This window comes from Betta splendens, chromosome 11 (assembly GCF_900634795.4).
Source record: "Betta splendens chromosome 11, fBetSpl5.4, whole genome shotgun sequence".
Taxonomy (NCBI): domain Eukaryota; kingdom Metazoa; phylum Chordata; class Actinopteri; order Anabantiformes; family Osphronemidae; genus Betta; species Betta splendens.
Genome location: NC_040891.2, coordinates 7,534,798 through 7,557,878, shown reverse-complemented (window position 1 = coordinate 7,557,878; position 23,081 = coordinate 7,534,798). Strand labels below are relative to the sequence as shown.

Below are 23,081 nucleotides of genomic sequence, written 5' to 3'. Positions count from 1 at the left end.
ATACACACCGGTTACAATCCATGAATCAACACCCCTGCATAAAATTTTCGAAGGAATGCTCATATTTTTTCAAACAAGTCAAACGCGGGTTGCATTAAGTGCATCATGGGTCACCGAGCCCTCGCTCGGGCGTTGAGTGATGATGTCATACTTAGGAAACCGCTGGGACAGCAGGAGGGAAAATAAGAGCTGTAGCATGAAAAGGGAGGGAAAAGACAGAGAATGGAGATGACAGTTGTGACGTGAGAGACAGTTCTGGGGCGCTTGTGGCTATGAGCGCGCCGCATGGTTGCTGGCTAGCTGAGAGCGTTTTAATAAACAGCCTGTTGAAACATGACAGGAATATTGGGCGAAATCATGGTTGTTTTACTGTGATGACTGCGCCGACTGCCTGGGCCTGGAAGACGCAGATCAGGGCAGCACAGCAGCACGGGTGTTGGTTTTAATGATTGTCAGTGGTGACACGTTGGGTTCCACGAAAGTCTCAACAACCCAGTTGTGTTTGCTTCTGATTAGCAAGTTCTTTCCACCTATTGAACCACCAAGTAGGAGCCATTGTTTTAACCAGTCGAGTCAGAATACGCCAAAGAAATAACAATGATAAGCTATTTATGTTAGAGGCTCACAAACATTAACCATGAGTGAAATGAACTGATTATTATGGATGGTGCAAACAAACAGAGATTGTTTTTCCAGGGAGAAAAGGTTGTATAGGAATAAAATATAGCCATTAGTTTGCTTTGCTCCTCAAAAGGCCCTTTAAAGTTAGTTATGAGCCTTTGACAGACAAACGCCTCCCATTCATCCCTACTTAGTAGTGATGAATGGGAACGTAGCCTGCTTCACTTAAAACGCTCGCTCATGTTTTTCCACTGATCCCTCCATCCCGAGCACAACAGCGAGCTTCCTCTTCAGCGTGAGCTCACCCTCTGTCTGCATGAGCTCACCGCTGATTCCACAGCCCCCACGCGAGCGCTAGGTGTCCTAGCGAGCGCCGCAGCTGTGCGAACAAACACGGACAAACCCCGGTGCTCTCAGACGCAGTCCGAGGCGCAGAAAGGATGCTGATGTGAGCGGAAAGCAAGCTGGTCTACGCGGATCCCTCAACAGACGCATTATGCTGCTGCCGGGGTGAAGGGTGAGAGGTGAGAGGCGACGGGGAGGGTGCAGAGCTGCAGGGGAGGGGGGGGGGGGTCTCCTCTGGGCGACGCCTCGTCCGCAGACCAGCTGCCTCGGACCCGCACTCACACACGCTGACGCACACTCTGCACATTAACCCACTCAGCCTCTGTCGCTCTAAGCTACGTTCACAAACCTTTGTCCCCGTTTGATACCAGCATTATTCTCATTCAACCCGTGCACCGCTCGCTCCGCGAAGCCCGACGTGTGACGTTAAACAATGTTAAACTTGCGTGTGTGTGTGTGTTCGACGGCAGCAGCGCGCAGGGCGCCGCGGGCGCTGAAAGGCCGCCGGGCCCGCGGGCCAGATGTTAAACACACTGTGACTGAGGCGAGGCCGCTGTCAGAGCCGAGAGAACAACACCCAACACCTGCCGCGGTCCAACGCGAGGACCACGGAGGGAGAAAGAGAGGAGGATGGGGTCGGTCCTCCTTTCAGAGTGCGAAACGTCTGCACGCTAAATCGGGCCTAATCAAGCGGTGATCAAAGGCCTCACGTCTCTGGGAAAGGAATGCACGTTGGGTAGAGAGGCCGCGTTTGTGATCAATTTCCCAGCGGTGCGATGTAGGTCTGCGCCGTCAAGGTGATGGAAATGAGGACAGGCGGGTCCGATCGACACGTGTGCTGGCCCGTGAGCATTCTGAGGGTCTCCCCCCTCCCCCTCCCCCCGCTTTGTCATCCCTCCGTCTCTCCCATGGCTTCCTCCCATGGTTTATTATTACAGTATAATCGCTTCCATCTGCCTGTCAAGCCACCGGGTAGATTGAGATCAGAAACAGAAGACAGTGCGAGCGAGAGCGTAAAGGAGGGCAGGGGGGAATTTTTCCCTCCAACACAAACACCCCCCCCCCCCCCCGCTCGTCTCAAAGTCCCTCGTCAACCCGAATCAAAATGCTGCAGAGTCACTTTCCCCGTTTCTGTCTGGTATATTATAATTCAGTATGACTTCTGGACAGCTTCATGCACAATTAAGAATTCAGCTGCTCTGGGCAAGAAAATGTGATTCAAATTAGTGCTGTATTACATTTCTGTTTACTTATGATCTATTCTACCATCTCACACCCTCAGGTAATCTTCGAGGGTGCCCTGTGTGTGTGAGTGTATGCATGAATGCACTTACAGGTATTATGTATACACAACCAGCATGAATTTATTTATACATGGGGGAAAGGTTTCCAGTTTGGATTCAGATACACGCTGCACTGACAGGGAAGTTGTAGCTACATCAACACGTAGAACTCGCTGTGTTGATCCGCTCCCAAACCGCACGGCAGCGACCGGTAGCAATCAGCTGCGTTACACAGAGCATGTGTTTGATGTGTACATCTTGGGTCAACAGAGGGGCAAGGGAACACTCGCTCACAAGCCACACAGGACCCCCGGCCCTCTGATCTCCAATCAGATTAGCCCATCGCCGCAATTACAGCCAATCAGAGGCAATTAAATCCAATTATGACCAATTATGGATATTTTGAATGCCCCGGAGATTGATAGCTCGGCGAGATGGGGCAGCGGGCTGTCACTTTCAGGATCCCGTGACACTCATCGGACCCCCTCCTCATTTGGTCGCTCACTCCGTCTCTGTCCGAGTCGCGGCGCTGGGTCTTTTCAGGCGATTAGCGTTAACTTCGCACAGACTTCACAAAAACAAAGCAACATAAAAAAACATAAATAACTGTGTTTTCGCCTGCTTGATTGCCCGTCTGCGCTGCTCTCAGATGACGGAGGGTTCCCACTGAAAGGTCCGAGATGAATGGCCACCATTCTGCGGCGCTGCCAGATCACGATGGTTTCCCTCGCTGCTTTCCTAAGGCGTAGCACCGCTCTGACTGTCAGGCATTTACCGCAGAACAATCCGCTCTTTCGACAGTCGGGTATTTTGGTAGTGTGGTTTGAAAGCACACTGCAAGAGAAGGCAGAGCCTGTTTTTATTCTTAACTCCAGATCATTGCAAGAGTAATGTTCTTAAAAATATCGAATGCCATGCACTTGTATTTTCTGGGGTTTCCCTAAAAAGTGAATGTTTTCACAACAGTTCAAGCCCTCTCCCTGCGCGCTATGGAATGTCTATGGACTGTGTTATTGCATGGCTTTAAGTTTCGAACTACCAGGGTGTTGATGTTTGACTTGGGCTGGTTTAAGGTACATGGAGACATATTTCCATCTTTTCAGACACTGCACAGACACAGGGAGATGTGGAAAATGAAGCGAGTCTTCAGTTTAAACCCGTGCCAGCGTTCTTGAGCTCCACAGGTCTGTCACATTTGTCCATCAAACCGCGGGGCCTCCTGTCAGTCAAAAGGTCAACTTCTGACCACGTCCTCTCCCACCTCTTGTTATCATCCAGTCCACTTAAGGTAGTTATGGCACAGCCTTTCATTTCAACAACCCTGTTTTCCATTCCACAGAGCAATTGATGTTATCATTTTGATTAAAATCACTGCTCAGATATTTGACTGTAATGGCTGACAGAGAATAATGAGGTCTGTTCTACAAAGAAGTCCGGCCAAGATAAAGTGCAGGGAATAGTGTTTTGCTGTTTTGAGGATTTTGAAGATTGAAATAATTACTAGAAAATAGTCGCATAAAAGCTTCCTTCTGTTTCACTCTGTCAGAGTTCCAACACGGTGCCTGTATCTGAGGGGGACTGAAAAAACCTCAGTCACAAATCTATCAAATGTGGATGAACGCCACCAGACGAAGTCTAGGGTGTCGTGTTGTCTTTGTCGTGTTAATCGGTTAATACATCTTTCTGTGCATATTGATCTTTCCTTTGTAATATTCTGTGCTTCCTTGTGTATTGCGGGTTATGTAAGTTCATTTGTGTGTGTGTGTGTGTGTGTGTGTGTGTGTGTGTGTGTGTGGTGGGAGGGGGCTTCAAAGGAAAAATGGAACATAAACAAACAGACTTGCTGAATCGTTAGAGAAAGTTCTGCACTGATTGCCCAGCTTAGATTGACTCTGCCCTGGTTTATTTGTCTGTGTCACCGAGATAAACATCACCGTGACCCTTTGATGGAGCAAGATCAACCCACAACCGGAGCAGAAACTGCTTGCACATGCACATGAACATGCTCGGACGTGCAACAGGGGCAGGCGCTCTTTATTTTACCAAAAGGCCCAAATATGCCTCCATGCTTTCACCAGCCCCTGCTGTGAAGAGAGCTCTTTAAGAGTTATCAGTCAATAGCAGTCACTATGGAAGTGACTGGAGCTGGAAACAAAGACCCTTAAGAGTTTCTCACAAGGCAAATGGGAAGGCACACAACAACAAAGACGAAGACAGCAACAGACAGAGAGCGAGAGAGGCATCGACACTTGTGACGGACATTGACTGAACGAGCACAGACGCCAAACAGACGAAGACGCGGTGAAAAGATCTGACGGACGGATGAGACAGAAACACTGGGAGAAAAACGCAAAGGCAGCAGAGTTCAGAGCCGTTTGCAAATAGGAGACCGAAGTCGAAAAAGAAGGGGCCAAGCCTCATTACAGGCTCTGAACCCTGCTTAACATCGTTTTACCACGCAGATATACACGACGCATCAACATAGACGCTGCACGTGGTCAAAATAAGGTTCTCTAGGATTTTTATGTACATTTCAGAAGTTAATGGGCGGCGTGGCAGGTTGATGCGGCACTGAAGCCAGAGGGAGCGTGGGACAGCGGGTCAAGAGGTCGAGGGTCAATGGGTGCAAAGGGTGTCGGAGCAATGGGCCTGCAGCTACGGGGTCACATGGGTGTTTCAGGCCTCGGGCAGAGTGCCAGGCCAAAAGGCACTTGGGTGGGCTCACTGAGACAGGGAGGCCCGGAGGGAGAGAGGAGGTCCAGAGGGTGAGGGTGGAAATATACCCATGTAATGTGCCACAACACACACGAAAACCCTGAATTTGGTTTGAACAGCATCACAGGAGCTAGGAGACTTTAAGGTGTGTGACGATGAGTGGGTAGAGAAGAGGGCATCGGATTTATGCCCAGCATAAACAGTCTGGCATGAACTAAGTTGTCTCCGTCCCACACGGACACACACAAACTCAAGTTCTCCTCACACGACCCGGTGGCGCCTTTCACTCGGTCTGAAACGCTCTTCAGCCCAGTTTTAAGTGAGATGACTGCTTTTCAAGGCTGTGTGACACAGTGATAGAAACCAGCACAGAGCGGTGACGGACAGTGTGAAAGGTAGAAAGAGAGGGGAGGAGGAGAGACAGTGAGAAAAGACAGGGGTCTATAGCTGAAGTGAAAAATACCCACGGGGAGAAACAGTAAAAGAAAGGGTCTCGTCTGAAAAGAGGGCGAGAAGACAAGAGCGGGCCAGCGAGGAGTGAGCGGAGGCCAAGGTGGAGGAGGAAAGAGTGGAGAGCCGTGCGGGAGAAGGAGGAAAAAAAAAGGCGTGAGTTGAAGAGATTACTTTCAGGTTCAGGGACGCTCTTTCTGGCTGCTTACTGGCTGTCACTCAGTGCCCGGCTCCGTGGGGGAGGGACGGCTGGCTCTCATTGGTGTCATTCACCCGTCAATCGGCCTGACAGGCGGACCACAGGGCCCCGTGTTGTTGTGCGGAAGCTGCCTGTCTGTCAGCCGGTGAGCAGCTGCACATGACATCATTGCGGGCCGCCGTTTGGGCCACATGTGCGCGCGGGACGGAGCGTGTGACGCCAAACATGCATGCGCGCGTGTTGAGCTGGTTGGAATAAGACAGAGGAGTCCTCTCACGGCTTCGGCTCCATGCGCTCATGCCGGTCCCATGGATGCCCTCCCTTCCACCTCAGCAGCCCAGGAGCCCTCGATACTGGCAGGACAACAACCCCAGGACATCTGGACACCAGAACCTACACACACACTCACATATGCATATACTGTATGACAGCTGGACAGTAAGACGGCCAAATAGGAGAATAGGAGAAGCAGATCCCTGCGTTCATCTCAGCTGTAATTAGCCACACACACACACACACACACACACACACACACACACACACACACACACACACACACACACACACACACACACACACACACAGCTCTCACTGAGACGGCTTGGCAACAAGACAGCACCCATCTGTTTCGAGCTAATTTAACATGGTCACTAAAACAAAGAAAACAAAGAGCCGTCTTGTGAATAATGATGAAGTGACTGTCAACAGAAAAACACTTACTCTGTCCGTCTCTATTGGTTCACACGGCACAATGGAGGGGTTTTGATTGGAACCTCTGCGCTTTTGAAGTAGTGGCCTGTTGGTGTGGGAGAAACCACAGCCTGGTTTGGAATGCATGAATGCTACGTATAAGTGTCAACAGGTCTTTTTACTCTTCACTGTCTATTTTTATATTTTTATATTTTCACACACACACACGCACGCACGCACGCACACACACACATACACACACACACACTCGCGCAGCAGATGGAGAAACAGGAATCGCTGAACCACAGCGATGTGACGGCTATTATGACAGATGACTGGATCGTCTCAGAGAGGAAACCCCTTCTTCTCTCCTCGCTGGCGTCTTTAGGGGTTCGATTTCTCCCTCTCCCCGTGTCTGATTTTCAGTATTAGGGTCAAACACTGACATTTTCAGAGGTTAAGGAAGAACGCAAGGGGAGTCTGAGTGTCGAACACGCCTGCAGGACACTGTGGGATGTGAGATGAATTGAACCTTATTTATTTAGAACTTCATTTAAAAGAAGCCCCTTTTTAAATGTTAGCTCTCACAGTTTACCCAGTGATTTAATGACATGGGTAATAACCAAGGTCTCTGTATGAGCCCAGCTCACTGAAATAAAACACAGGCGTGAATGTTCTTTGTAAAGAGCGCTGCTCTGCTGAGTTTCTTTGCCTCTGTCTGTCATGTGTTGCCTGCTGACAGTTTTGTCTGTTGGTGAAAGCAGCCTGGAGGCTTTTCATACTCTATGACAATCCACAGATTCCTTGAATGCCTCGCATGGATGCTCGGAGGCACCAGAGCAGTTGCCCGGACGCTGTTGCTCCCGGTTACACCTCGCCCCCGGTCGCAGAAGATTGCCGCTCACAAAAGGACATCCTGCTTTTTACTTGCTGCTATTATTGATGTATTCTTTGAATTTTATGCCTTGGTATATCAGCTCAATAAGCTGGAGGTGATGACTGTAAATTTGCACTGTTACGGCGGCGACCTTTGGGGTGATAAAAATGATACACGGCACGGACAGAACCGGCGATTTCTTGTAAGAACTGCTGAGTGGGAATGTTCCATCGCAGACACGAGCAGAGCAGCGAGCCTTTTGTAAAACTCTGTTCCTTTCTTATTCTCGCATCTGTTTTTCCTCTTTGCTCGAGCAGCTTTAAGTCATATTGGTATTCCAGATGGCTTGGCGCTTTGTGAAGAACAGACAAGAGGAATACTTCATTGAAAATATAAAAATATGTCAGCATGCGGACATGATTATAGCAGCCTACATCATTTAAGCCCCCCCTAAAATTACCTCCAGGCCTCATGGCGAAAAATAATAAGTGTGTGTGTGTGTGTGTGTGTGTGTGTGTGTGTGTGTGTGTGTGTGTGTGTGTGTGTGTGTGTGTGTGTGTGTGTGTGTGTGTGTGCATGCATACAGGCTCACATGTACATAGGCCTCGTAGCTACAGAGTTGAGATATGCAGATTTCAAACACATGTCTGCCTGTTTTCTCAGGAATCTTTACAGCAAATCACTTCTAGCACTAACCCAATTAGCTTTAGGCAGGAACGAAGCACAAGAACAAGAAATATGTTCTCCAGCTCCCCTCCGCTCACTGTTTTATTTCACTCACATCGGTACAAGGCAGGCGGTTCTTCATGTGGGGCTTCGTTTTCTCCCTAAATCCGCCTCCGGTGGGTCCTCAAAGTGCCCTTGTGCCAAATGAGCGGCGTAAAGCATGCCCCGAGGCACGGCCCAAAACGACACCCGAACAGCAAAGCTGTCAGCCCGTGAGCCAACGCACTAAAACATGAGTACAACCGAACCGCTTGCTTTTATAGCCTACAAGTCCCAGTCACAAGCTCTCTAATGCCCTGTTTAACAAGCTGAAAATCCTCTATTTATTCCCTCTCCATCTCCCTTTAGGAGCTCCTCCATTACCATTCACAAACAAAGAAGGGATTGAAATACACTCCATGATGCTAGTGCTAATGGTGTTAATACGTGGGTGACGTGCTGGAGTCGATGGAGCCATGCTTGGATTCGGGCTATAAGTGTAACATGCAACAGAGGAAACAGCAGAAAGAGGATGAAGACGGAGCAACGCTTCACTTCACGACGGACTGAACAGGCAGAAGGGGCGAAGAAAAGAAGATGGACTAATCTATCCGTGGAGGATGGAGGTCACGCTCTCTGCTCCCTCAACATGAACACGACGGAGTGGAGGAATTCTCCATCAGCGTTACAGCCCAGCAGTCACAGTCCCGTGAAACCAGCACCACGTCCCTACCACACACACACACACGCACACGCACGCATGCATGCACACACGCACACACACACACACACACACACACACACACACACACACACACACACACACACACACACACACACACACACACACACACACACACACAGCGCTCCATCATGGGCATTAGCTATGGGGATCAGCTGCTTTAAACAGGAGAGGAGGGCTGTGCCTTCGCAGCCAGAACATGAGACAACTGCAGACCATTACTTTAGAAGTTTTGTCTCTATTTGTTAGACGGGTTTCACTTTAAACTGGTTTGTAAGGGGAGACACCTTTGTGTTTTCTTGGCCTGTGAAACATTATTCCCTGTTTGATGCATTTAAATCAAATGCTCTCATTTGGCGTTCTTCTCATGGGTTTACTTCAGGTTTAGTACATTTTTTCTGCTTCAGTTCAGTTTATGACACATGCTGCGGGGTCCTGTTTTTGCATCTCTAGGAGGATAAATTAAATAAATTGACAGGAAATAGCAACAGAAGCCATGTGTTGAGCAGACCTGGCCGGTGGAGTGATTCCATTTTCCAAATGAGGATTTGTTTGTTTGTTTGTTTTTTGCAGTTTTTCTCCAGGAGTTGGAATCATAAAAGCTGTGCTGTCTCAGTGGAAGATCGTGCTCTGTGAGCCAAATTGTTTTTCCCTCCCAACAGTTTTTTCCTACTCGAGCAAATCACGGGCCGTCGCCGTTAATGTGATGTGTGCATGCAGAATCCTGCTCCACAATCTCCACCTAGGTCACGGTCAACGTACAGTTATTTAATGTATCAACACTCAGATTTAACTGTGCTCCAAACTTTCCTTTTGAATTTTTAAACTGGCTATAAAATAATAAAAAAAGAAACTGAGCGCATATAATACTTTGTGTGGGCATGATTCATTCTTTGTTGTCTTGAAGGATGATGCACAGAGCTTTAGCCACAGTGATATTTACCATTACACCTCCCAACTGCGTTTTGAAGCATATCTTTATAGCTTTGGGGGCATGTTTATGTTTGACACCGTGACAGGACTGGAATCCTCCAGAGTGCCGTGATGCGGACAGGAAACTCTGAATCTTTCTCCCTTGAAAACACCATGCACATTTTCCCTCTTCTCACCCCGTTCTCTAAAATAACAGCTTTGACACGTTCCGCGCCAGCTTGCCAGTAACTTGAGCGCAGCCCGCTCAAACAGGGAGCGCTGAGGAATCCAGTCAGAAAAGCAGTTCACAGCCAGGCAGGTTGGGATCAGTGGGTGTAGGGAGCTCTGGACCCGCTAGGTCTGGGCCCTGGTGAGATGGATCCGGGTCATCTGGCTCACGTAGGGGGCACAGAAGACTGACGGGAGCATTCACCACCTGTCTTACTGTGGAGACTGAGTGATCTGGGCCTTTGGCGGGAGCTTATATGGTGCTGTGTGCACACAAATACTTGCTCCTATCTAATAATCCCAGACAAGCAGTCAGGCCTCTGTAAACATCTGTCAGCCATTGCCCCCCCCTCCACAACCTCACCTTGCCTTTCCCCAGAAATTCAGCTTGCTCTTTGACCTTCAGCTGAAGAAAGAGCAATTGTGAGTATATGCCTAAAAGTAGCAAAAGCTTCAGTTGTGTAGCAAGTACCACAAACAGGGAGTCCATGCCTGTATATGGTTAAACCGGTATTATGAGAAAGTGTATGTTAGGGATTACACCAAAATGTAAGTGGAATTCCCTTCAAGTCAATTTGAAAGGATGCAAAGGTCTTGAATTTTGTAAAAGGCATGAACAAGAGACTTCGACATTTATCTTAAAACCAGAACTGTGCTAAATAGCTTTTTAAGAGTTTTAATTTGATTTGCCAGCGAGGAAATTCTAGCTGTTGCACATAATGGACAGAATATTATTCTTTAATCATAGTGGATTTTGTGCTTCATTCCTGTTTAACTAACCAGTCAGTTCAATTAATAAGACGTCGCTGATCTTGTCATCACAGCCAGTCCCCCTCCCGCAGGATCCAGATCAGCGCCACAGGCCCGTGGACACAGACCAGAGCCCCCATCAACTGAACCTCCCACTCCTGCCTGTCTCGCTCTGAGGCCTCAAGCAGCCCCTGCAGGCCTCTCTCCCACCCCACATCAATTACCGCCTGCACTCCTTAGCGCCAGCTCCTACCCCTGTGACCCAGGGGGTAACCAAGTCAGGGAGGTCAAAGGTCATTCTCCCCACTGCCAGCCCAGGCATCTCTTAGAAGTTTGTGTCTCCATGCCTGAAGCTCGTCATTGCGACACCCACTCGGCCCTCGGGCAGCCGTGGGGAGACACAGATCCCCCCACTTTGAGTCAACAATGGTCCGCCCCAGTCAGTCTGGTCTAGCACACAGATAATTGAAGCGATAATATTCATATGCAAGTTGGGTAATAATGTTTCTGCTTTTATCTACAAAAGCACCATTCCATATGCACTAGACCGAAAAGAAAACACGTTTCCTCCAGACACACTCACAGCACGCTATAAAGTATGACACAGACACAGCAACTGCATCACTATAGCAACGTGCATCCTGTAAAAAAATAAAACCAGCTCCATGTACATATTTATTTAGTAAAATATGTAGAATTAGTTCTTAAACCTTGAAGACAACCTTGGCACTACTTTTCCCAAAAATATACCAAGATGAATTTTTCTTACAGAAAATTGCAAATAACAGGATGTAAGATACTGTCATCCTGGTTAAACAACAAAGCAATGACTCAGGTCGCTTTGTTGACCACAGTGTTTTGACATGGAACTCAACCTCACAGAGCGGAGCTGTAATTCTGTCATAGTACCCAGAACTCACGGTGTCAATACCAGACACATTATCTCTAATGGGAGCGTCTGAGGGTGGAGGGAATAGGAGACAGGGAAAAGAGCGAAAGAGACATGGGGAGACACACACACACACACACACACACACACACACACACACACACACACACACACACACACACACACACACACACACACACACACACACACACACACACACACACACACAGTATAAGTATGGTATCTCTATTGATTAACTGGAAGAAGACCTCCACTCCACCCTCTTCTGTCCAGACATATGGGGTAATAAGGACCACTCTTCTCCACTGCCACAACTCCCCCCTCTCCACTTCTCTCCCCTCTCTTCTCCCCCCGCTCCAGCTAGAAAGCCTTTTAATCAACCCACAAGGGAATACATGGATATGATACAGAAGAAACGGGAGGGGAAGAAAGATGGAGGAAAAGGAGATATGGCGAGTCCATTAGTGAAGCAGACACAATAGCTACAGGAACAGAATTGGCACTGGGAGGTTTTCCTCAAATACAGAAAAAGGCAGACAGGCATAATAGGCCCGAAGTCATACATCCTCTGTGACTGCACACAGAAAATAAACACAAAATGAACAGGAGTCAATGTGTCTCTTTTTCCTCCTCAAAGTCACATATATTGTTATTGTTATATATTGTTTCCCATCTGATGGTTTGCATGTACAAATTTGTGCACGTCAGGGTTTAAATTATTCCAAAGTGTCTAGGTCACATCACACAGGCCTGTGTTTCTGCTCGGTCAGAGCCATTTTCGAGTGTTTACTTTGGGTTTTTCTGTTTCCCTTACTGATGAGAAGGCTGCCAGTCTCAACAAGCCAGACCAACAATATCAAGGCAATCATCTCAGATATCCAGTGCACCACTGCTTCTCATGCTGCAAAAAAAATAAAATAAAGTTGTAAGAACTACTGACTACTCTCCCTTCTGGACTCGGTCTTATTTTTTAAATTCTAGATAAGTTACTGATTGTAATTGTAACTCTGTTCAGCTATACAGTAAAGAGACCTTTGCAAAATTTCAATTAGGGAACACTGAATTAATAATTGAAAAACAGAAAGGCTAAAAAACAAAGGTTAAAAAACTACAGCTTGGTCTTTAAGATTGTTAATACTGTCACGCCCCCTTGTGGCAGGAGTATCTCTGATTTCTTGGGCAAAACAATAAGTGGGCAATTCATAATTCATATTCCAGACTGAAAATTGTAGGGGGTGATTTATTGTAATTAACAAGTCTTAGATCAGGAACAGAAGTCATAAAATACTGTCAGTAGAACATAATTAAAGATGGTGGAAGAAAAGAAAAACGACAGTAAGATAAATAAGCACAAATGCAGCAAAATGGGCAGACACAAAGCATTCCTGTTTCCAACAGACTGGTGGAACACATAATTTAGAAATCGGCTGCTCGGTTCATCAGCATTAAAACACAAGTTGTACTAATAATGAAAAGAAATAATACGTAATGCATTTTTCACTTTTATAACTCAATTTGCAGAATACTTGCAAAATACGAGCTCGAGATAAAATTGTTTCCATATGCCTCCGCTGCGGGGCGCCACAGAATCTGCCAGAAAGCCTATAGCAAGTTTTATGGCGATGTGTGCTCTGTGATTGGTTCCAGGAGCAGAAGCAATGAACCTATAGGAAGATAAGTGTATGGTTCATTTGTGTGATTGGCCGAACAGGGATGTCAATCAAACAGCAAAGGGGTCTGGAGGCAGAGAGCCGCCAGTCGGTTGTTTTGCTCTCTGGAGAACAGAGCTCCGCCACAGAGCCCGTTCACACACCAACACACACACACACACAGGGACACGATACACACGTTTACATTTTATTATGCGCTATAATAATAACAATATAAAACTAAATTTACATATTAAAGGTTTTAAAACTGTTTCTGTAAATTAATTATATTTTAGGATTTTAAAATTACATTTTAAAAAATGTAGCTATGTTATTATACCTTTTTGATAGAAAAGCCAAAATAATAGATTAGGAAGTAAAATACCTATTTTATCTATTTAAAAGACTAATTAAAATATAGCCTAATCAATGACATAAATATCAGGGCAGTAGTTTTCTATCATAAAGTTTACTTTAGTTATGCTAGTTTGCTTTTCATTAGAGTATAAATCTTAATTATAAAATGTAAACTGTTAAATTGTATTGATTTTTTTTCTAAAAACCTAAACAATTTGTAACGTTGTTTTAATAAAAAAGCTAATAATACGTCAATTTATCTAATTAAGTATTGACATTAGTAATAATGTCTCCCAAGGTTTAAGCATTTGATGAATTTTTTCATTTAACGTTAAACACTTAAAAATAAGTTAATCGTACTTAATCTATTTGACATAATATGTTCATTCACTATAGATGGTTTATTTACTTGAGCCATTTTCTATGTTACACTTTCCACTGGAGAATAGAAGCAATGTGTGTCATAAAAGAGAAAACAAATATCCTAATGAAAAATTATTCGAATACAGACTAATGAAAACGTGACCGTGTCAGCAGTATTCGTGCACATGCCTGTTAATGCGACATGAAATAATTATTCCCGACAAGGAAAAACATCAAAAAATTCCAACGAAGACACCTCGAGGTCTCCCAGATTTCCCATGAGCCTATGCGGACTGTTTTCGCACATGCGCACTACCCATCAGCACGTCACGTACTCGTCCACCAATCAGCGTAGGCCTAAGAGGAGTACAGGAGACTGATTTAAGAGCTCTCCCCAATAAATCTGTCAGAACTTCACAAAGTTGATTTAAATGTGTTTCACATCGTTATGAAAATACTTGTGGATTAATCAAATGACTTCAGGCTGGCGTCAGATCAATTGGAGCAGATTATTCTTCACCGCTTTTTAAGGCGACGCGAATTGGAGCATTTAGACCGGATTTGATTTGCTGGGCCATCGAGTCGATGTGTAAAGCTTAACGCGGACCGCAAATGTCACTTGCTATTTTCGAGAGTTTTTGCAAGAGTCAGAGGCAGAGCATGAGTATAGAACGCTTTAACTTCCCATTGCGATGATAAGGGCTAAATACAAACACTTCTCAGCTGGTAGTAGCCCATTGTGGACGTTACATTATTGCTCTGGACCTGTAATGCTGTAGCTGCATCCTAAGTGAAGGACAGTGTAGATGCAATGAGATGAGCCTTGCAACAGGTCTTATTTGTCTACTCTAAATTTGTGACTATTCTCTTTTCTCTTCATCCAGACATAGACAGTGTGTGTTGAACTGGACTTTCTATACAGACTCGTTTCTACAAGTGAATGCAGTGCAGTGTAGCTAAAGTCTTGTCAGACTAGTTCCATTATATCGTGAAAAAATACCTGTAATAAAACGAGCCTAATACGAGAAAAACTTAAAAGAAAAGCTTTTCCTTACTTTCCACGTACACATGTAGATCTGTGGGGCTAGATATTTTATTTTGCAATGTTAACATAATTATATTTAAAAGTATAGATGGGAGTATCTCAAATTCTATGCAACCTTGGTTTTTATATAATTGTTTTAGTAGTAATGGAAAAAATGTTAAATAGGTACATCATTGCATTACCACCGTTGACCAGCAAGTGTCACAATTGAGCCGGATTTACCAGCTCTCAGCAATGACCACACTAAAGCCTGTAGTCAGTCCAGTTTCCTCTGTGAATCAGTAGACATTAACATGCACATATATAAAATCGACTCAGTGCTGAATAATGACAAGCCACAGCAAAATTAATATATACTTTATTTAATTGATGACTATTCTTACCAACAAAAGGGTGAAGAAAAAAAACAGAAATATTCGAAAGTTTGAGGTCTCTTGGAAATACCCTTGTTTGTCTAAAAACCATAAGAACCAGATTTTTACAAGTTCATATTAATCAAAAAAAACACAGTGTGGACATTGTTAATATCATAAGGTACAGCCTACTGTACCACAACTACTGTGGTAGCTATATATATGTCTATATATTCATCATGTAGAAGAACAGAGGCCCATTATCAGCAAACCTTAGTTCTGTGTTCCAGTAAAATGTTGTGTTTACTAATGCAAGTTCATAAGTTTAAGACTAACTAATCTGAAGGGAAACCTTTTTACAATGGTGTATTTACAACGCAAAAAAAGAAAAAAAACTTTTTTTTAATGTTCATGGTGTCTACCTCTCCTCTAAAAAAATTGTAATAATAATAATAATAATAATAATAATAATAATAATAATAATAATAATAATAATAATAATAATAATAATAATTGTAGTGCTCTGTCATTTTAACAGACACATTCACAGATCATACTATCATACTATAGTAAACCTGCTGAACAAAGTATTCCTACCAAGAGCAACACAGGGTTGGATGACTTTGCCCGAAGACACTCTAACATATAATAATGTGACCTAATCTGTTGAATAAGTGCAACATTACATTACAGACACATGTAGCAAATGTGTAAACCCGTTCTCATTGGATTGACACATTTTCTCCTCCCTTTTGCGTAACAGTTAACACTGACGTCATTCAAACAGTCTAATCCCTATTGTTTTCGCTTTGTGACCAACGAGAAACCATATATTCCTAACAATTAGAAACCAGTAAGACCAGTGTAAACTCACTATAGCACCTGTTTGACACTGACACAATCTGCTATCAGTCTTTAGATCTTAAAAATGGCACCTGTCTGTTTTGGTCTTTAAAAGCGTGGATGGAAGAGAAGCAGAGAGTATCAACAGTGGCTGTGTCTCATCCTCTAATAGATTTGACTGTATTTCAGTTTACATGTATTTTCTGTACTATTTACAGTATTTCAGTTTTCTGCCACAGTTTGAAAAATAAATGTAATGGATTCAGTAAATCAAAGCATATCTTCATCTGGATCCAATTCTTTGCATATACAAATATGCCATATATATGTTTATATACTTAGTTGCAAGTTGTATTGTTTGAAGGCAACATAAGTTTTTGCTGCGTATTTCCAATGTTTTGACACAGTTCAAGCCTTCAGCAAACAAAGTGTGTCATTTTGGTATTGGAGCAGCTGTTTAGACCTGTGTGTGAACTGTGTGAACAAGAGAGTGTGTTGTTTCATTGGATGGCTGCATCAAAGCAACCAATGAAAACTGTAACGTAGTTTAATCTTCACTTTTCCACTATACTTGTTTTGATTCTGTGCTTAAACAATGGATTGTAACTATAGGCAACGGTAATGGCAATCAGCATTAGAAGCATTTACTTTGGTCCCATCAGTGTGGACACCAATTGAGGCAGAATAGTTTACAGTGTTTATTCAGGTCAAACAGTTTTTTGTTAGTTAGAAAAACAGGTGAAACAGAAGGTTGGGCGCTTGCTGGTCAGTGTTAAGTGAGGAGGGGGCAGTGATGAATTGTCCCCCTGTTGTTGTTCCTGGTTGTTGTGATTGTACCACAGGGCCAGTAGGGAAGTCAGAATGTACAGAGTCAGGAGTGTCTAGTTAGCAGGAGAAAAAACAAGCAGGACTTTGATCCTAAAGGACAGGAGCTCACACCCCTGTTGTATGTGAAGTGTTAAAAGTGTAAAACACTTAAACAATCACCTAAAACAAAATTAAAACCTGCAGGAAAATCCACCTGCAGCGTTCTAAAGGTGCAACAATGTTTGTTATTATGTCCTTGATTTAATTGAAAATGAGCACCTGAGTGAATGTAGTCACTAATACAGTATATACTAGATTATCCTACAATAACTGATTAGTGAGTGTACAATGAACTTGAGTGGCGTGTAAAGAGTTGTGTGTCAACACGATCAGGATTTCATACCCCTTTGTTGAGGGATTGGCCATAGTTGAACAAGTTCAAACTGTAATTCGGTGACTCGCCCATAGGAACGTCGCTGCAAATGCAGGTCAGTAGCACAAACATCCGGGAACTACGCCTATAGGCTATGCACGTGCTTGGACAACTCCTTAGGGTCAGTGAACGGTTAAGCTTGAGAAATTATAAGTAATTTCCAATACTGTGATTTGTAGCGTCATAGTGTTTTCTTCAGTTATTTGTATAAATATTGTGACTAGTTACTAGCAAGTGTGGGGGGAGGGAAACCGCATACTTCCATTGGCCGTTGTTACAACTGACATTCGTTCCATCCAATCACATTCTTTTCCGGTGGTCGCGTGTGTCCAATCTACATGAGTTATGTAAATCGGGAAAGAAGTTTCCCCAGTAGCACACTCTGAGGTAATACCGTTTGGTTTTACTGATGTTTCGTTTTCACTTTGATTACTGATATCAGAAAGATTCTGATAGTCCGGTAAAATATCCGCCATTATTTACAGAAGGGAAAGGTGTTCGCCATGTTTGCGCCTAAAGGTTCGCTTTAACCGGTAATTAAAGCCGATTGCTAACTGCTAGCATAGCTACCGAACGCTTTCGCCGGTAGAGAGGGACCTCTTTGTCTGACAGGGGACGGCGTGCTCTTTTGTTAAGCTTTCCCTTTGTCCGTTTAGGAAAGGGGAACTGTCGGGTCAGGGTTTCGCAACTATCTGCAGTCCGTAAAGTATTTAGAAAATGCAAATCGCGAAAAAATACTTCACAGAAGGCCTGATTCAGTTAACGATCTTACTCAGTTTGATTGGAGTTCGTGTGGATATCGACAGCTACTTGAGCAGCTATTATACACCTCTGATAGATATTAACCTAGGTCCGAGCTCAGCGTACATCCAGACTCCTTTTCATATTTTAAGAGACACTCTTGACGGATACGGTGTGCACCCAAAATGTCCCGAGTTGGACTATTTCTTTGCAAGTCGCCGGCTACTAGACGAGGTGAGGAACCTAGGCTCCCCACGGTTCCCCACACAGTTGAGCGCATGGCTGGTGCATCAAGTGTCTGCCATTGATAAGGCCGAATGTGGACCTTCAACCAGCAACAACACTGACACTGAGCTCGAAAGCTCCGGGGACGAGGTCAGGGATGATCGTCAACACCTGCCTGACAGAGTCCAAGAGCTGTGCCAAACATCTCCTGAACTCGGGCAAGGGCCCTGCACCTCAGGAGCCTGCGGGTTTCTCAAACAGGCAAGTGTGCACATTGTAACCTACAGCTATGCTAACATTCTGCTCAGATGGGCTTTCGGAAAGCTTAGCTGACAGCTACAGCATTAAAATGAGCTGATAATGTATGGGCAAAACTCCCTCAATGGCTATGCAAACAGCTAATGCTATCACTAGCTAACTAGCAGTGCAGTAGATCACATGCCCATTTTATTGTCCTGTAACACATCATTGTTCACTGTTAAGCAAAACAACAGAACATCATAACTTGTTGGTGCCTTAATTTGTATTGTTTGTCACTGGAACTGCTGAGTTTAAATGATGACATATGTCCTTCAAAAGTAAACTTTTAGACATACGTATTGGCATAGGCATAAGTACTATACAGCTACCTGCCTGCCACATTCACCACTTAAGAACATGCCACATCAGGATTAGCTTCGCACATAAGGCCTAGAGTTATTGTCCTCGCTCACTGGGTAAACGTAAAACCACAGTTTACTAACAGGTTTACCCACTTGTCATTGTTCAAAAAAACCTGTTGTCTTGATTCTCCACCATTTATAATGTGTGACTGTGATCATGATTTCTAAGAATGTACCTTCACTCAAACAGCTGTTCCTGCCCAGTTTTTCTAGCCAAGGGTTGAAACAGCTGCTTGGTGGATGTTGTGTCCTGAGGGCACGTGATGTCTTTAATTGTGTAACCGTATCCCCTTGCTTCAAACTCGACAGCCAACTGTGGGGCTTTAGAGGTGAAGAAGTGAGGCTCACACCCACACCCTGTTTGCCTATATAAAAACAGTGGTCAATATTTGAACAGTATGTCTCCCCCTAGGGTTCTTGTTTTTCATAGATAATGTTTCATTGATACATGACTTATTTACGATCTGTTTTGTAATAGAAGTTGAGGCTCAACTGTTGGCACTGTTGTTGCACATAAATACAAAGGAAAATTATGTTGACAATCTATAACTACCTGTATTTATAGGGCGGGTGAGGCTGAAAGGGCTTCATCTCTACCAGTCAACAAGCTCAGACAGATCTTGGGCAGAACTAGTGTAGAGTGAATGTTGTAATTTTTGCCTCTAGCATTAATGCACAAAAATTCAGCTATCGTTCAGCTTTTGAAACACCATCCGCATCATTTGCAGGCACAGGAAGTAATTATCTGCCTCTGTGTAGAAATGTCAGAAATATTATACTATATATATATACACAGTATAATAGTATATAGCTGACTATAACAGCTGCTTAACAAATCAAAACCTTCAGGTCTATTGGACTAATTCTGTCTTCTCTTTATCTCTGTCTGTCTTTCTTTGTGGGATCAGGATAATGATGTTAAAGTAAAGGAGGAGGAGGAACCTGCTGCTCTTACCCAGCTGGCTCACAGCTCCACCCTTGAACAAGAGGTATAATCCTGTTGGTCCCTTTTTATGTGGTTGAAAATGTTTTATGAATGACTGTTTTAAGTAATTTCAAATGACAGTGTCTATTTATTCTTTTAAGTTGAAATGCACTACATTGGGACTCCAAAGACTGTAGAGGGTTTTAATTGGAAACTCGAACTTATTCAAACTGTACATTGTAGAACATCTTAAAACGTGTGCTTATGTGTGTTTTTAAAAGGATTCTGTAATAAAATAATGCCTTTTCAGCAATTTCTCTTCTAACAATTCTAAACAAAATACTTGAAATCAGTATTGATTTTAGTTAAAAAAACAAACAAAAAAAAACTATTAATTACTGTGCTTTTTTCAGAACCTATTAGAGAGCATCAATGCATTTTCTGATCCAGCACGTCCTGATGTTGATCAGCACTGGAATAACTTATTCTCTCTGTCTGTCACTGACCTTGAAGTAAGTCACCTGCTCATGCTCATTACATATGCCTGAAAATGTTCATACATGAGGCTTTACATATGTATGTATATGTTTAGGACTTGGATTCTCTTGTTGCGGACGCAGACATCGGTGCCATCAGCCAGGATGTCAGTTTACGTGATGCAATGGAAGCAAGCGCTGGTGCCTTTGGTGTCACATCGGAAAGAACTGAGTCCAGGCTACGCACCCAACAACAAAGAACCTTCTTTCGTCTAGAATCCACAGATTCCTCACATTCGGACGCCTCACCAGGGATGGCTTTGGGACTGGCCGCTCTCCCTTTTGCCTCAGTGTGTAATGTGACTGTAAATGTGTCATCACGGAGCGCACTGGGAGGCTGCCTGGATGAGGCAGTGTTTGACGAGATCAATCAGCTGGGTTTGGAAACCCTGGACACCATGAACCTGCAGCTAATGAGCGGTTTGCAGAATGTGGACCCACAGGTCGTTGAAGACTTGGATTCTGATTCCGGTCTCTCCCTGGAGAGTAGCTGTGGAGGTCCAGTTTCACCAGGTTTGTTCATTTCATTACACATGCATATAATTACTTATTTGTACTGCAAGTAGTCAACTGTTTGTTCATATTAACACCTTTTAATAATACAGTTACCACTTCACTCATTCAGGCTCATCTGACATGTCCTCATCATCGTCATCCAGCTCTTACTGTGATGATGAGTGTGGCGCTACAGGCTATAGCAGTGAGGTGGATTCAATCCCCTCTAAATGCATCATTGACAACACCACAACTTGGTCACCTGTTGATCTGAGTGAGAGTGTGTGGCATGACCACAGCTACTCATCTCCTGCTTTCTACGGTCCCCCATCACTTACTCTTCCCCACAAAGGCATCCACGAAGAGTCTTTCAGGGATGACAGTGGGACAAGGTTGGACGACAGAGAGCTGAGTCGTGATGAGCTCCGTGCCCGTGCCATGTGCATCCCATACTCTGTCCTGCAGATCGTCAACATGCCTGTGGAGGAGTTCCTTGAAGTTCTTGACAGTCACAGTTTCTCTCCTGAACAGGTTGCGCTGCTGAGGGATATCCGCAGGCGCGGGAAGAACAAATTGGCGGCACAAAACTGCCGCAAGCGCAAACTAGATGCCATCACGGGGCTGCAGGAGGAGGTGGAACAGCTGCAGGCTCAGAGGGACAGGTTACTCAGGGAGAAACAGCTTACAGCCAAGACAATGTGTGCTGTGGGCCAGCAGATCGAACAGCTGACCAGAGATGTCCTGGCCAGGCTGAGGGATAACTCTGGACAGTCCCTAAACCCAGACAGATTTACCCTGCAATGCACGGCTAATGGAAGGGTTGTAGTTCAGCCTGTAAGGCGGCCGGCTGTCTCCACATCAGCTGGAAACAAAACAGACAAAAGGAAGAAAGAGAAAAAGCAATGATGTCGAATTGCTACCTGCGACTTTTAAATCTTTGGATGCAACTGAACTTTTTTGCCTGACTGTTCTTTTTTTTTGGGAGGGGTCCTTTTTGTAAAGGTTTGTGGATTCACAACTTTTGGGAGCCTAAGTTGTCCAAAACTGCAGAAACAAAAGACAATGACAAAAATAAATATTTTCTGTAAATAACAAGGGAAATGTAGAAAGTATAGTGTGCACACTGGACATTTTTTGCTTATTAAAGATGGAAAAGGCACCAAAAGCAGTTTAGGGGAAGAGCTACTTGCTGGTAATATTACCAGTCCTTCTTTGTGCCTAACATTTATTGAGTCTTGTCGTTTCTTCAAACAAGTATAGACAGCCAGAAATGTCTAAATGTCATATCCATGAATGTTACAGGACAGAAATTGGGGAGAGGTTTGTTGGTTTTGTGTGTTTTGCCTCTTATATCTGGATTCAGTATAAAAAGATTTGTATTTATTAAAGTTGCTGAGGCTCAGAGACATCATGAGACTGCCAAGGGCAGGATCTTTTTTTTCTTACTGATATCTTTATAGTGATAAGAATATCAAAAAATTATTTCAGGGTATTTGAGGCTGTGTACTGTTAAGCAGAAATCCAAACTAAAATGTTGAGGTTTTGTTTTTTTCCTTTTCTATTTGTCTTCTGTTCTTGTTGTTTTAACTTTCCCTGTGTGATGGTTAGCTAAAATATACCAATGATTAAACTGACAAGGCCTTAATTTGCCAGTGTGTATTTGTGTGTGTGTGTGTGTACACGAGAGGCACAGATGCACATTTTAATGTGTTAAACAGTATTGATAAGATTATTTCAAGCAAAATTCTTCTGTAACATTTGGTAAGAAAGGTTTTCTATCTCAGGCCTTTGTTTGTGTTAATAGATTTGAGGTTAATAGAAAATAAAATAAAAATAGGGTTTATACTTTTTAGCAACAAAGTCTAAATGAATTTGCCATAAATAGGCCTGCATGAAAAAAAAACATGATCACTTGTTATTTCATAGCCAACAGTTGTGGACTCAGTGTTTTACACAAGTTTAATTGCAGTTTTAGTACAGATTGTCAAGTTATTTATAATTCCTCACTGAGTGAGTCAAAGAACAAAAAACAACTGTATAAAGGGACCCGGATCTTTACAAAACTGTATTTATTTTTAGTGTGACTAAGATTTGAAGTTTGTGTTGATTTTTTTGTTTGTCTTTGTTGCTGGGGGCAAATGTCTTGGATTGCATGGTTAAGATTAATGGTATGGTTATGCAAAACAACGTTCTTTCTCATTAAAAAACGTCTCTGTAGTT

At 43.9% G+C, this 23,081-nt stretch overlaps 1 protein-coding gene and 1 long non-coding RNA gene across 2 annotated transcripts; one reads left to right on the top strand and one right to left on the bottom strand.

The window, feature by feature from the left end:
• Positions 1 to 2,254: 2,254 nt before the first annotated feature.
• Positions 2,255 to 8,113, bottom strand: LOC129604892 (uncharacterized). The gene is made up of 3 exons (XR_008696200.1): positions 7,962 to 8,113; positions 5,624 to 6,409; positions 2,255 to 3,083 (listed from the first exon to the last, which is right to left on the bottom strand). It is a non-coding gene; the product is annotated as an uncharacterized LOC129604892 (long non-coding RNA).
• A 9,498-nt stretch (positions 8,114 to 17,611) lies between these two features.
• On the top strand, positions 17,612 to 23,078 carry nfe2l3 (nfe2 like bZIP transcription factor 3). Its single transcript, XM_029167184.3, has 5 exons — positions 17,612 to 18,504; positions 19,814 to 19,894; positions 20,244 to 20,342; positions 20,423 to 20,879; positions 20,992 to 23,078. The coding sequence occupies exons 1-5, from the start codon at positions 17,995 to 17,997 to the stop codon at positions 21,765 to 21,767; spliced, it is 1,923 nt and encodes a 640-aa protein (XP_029023017.1). The 5' UTR covers positions 17,612 to 17,994; the 3' UTR covers positions 21,768 to 23,078.
• The last annotated feature ends 3 nt before the right edge of the window (positions 23,079 to 23,081 follow it).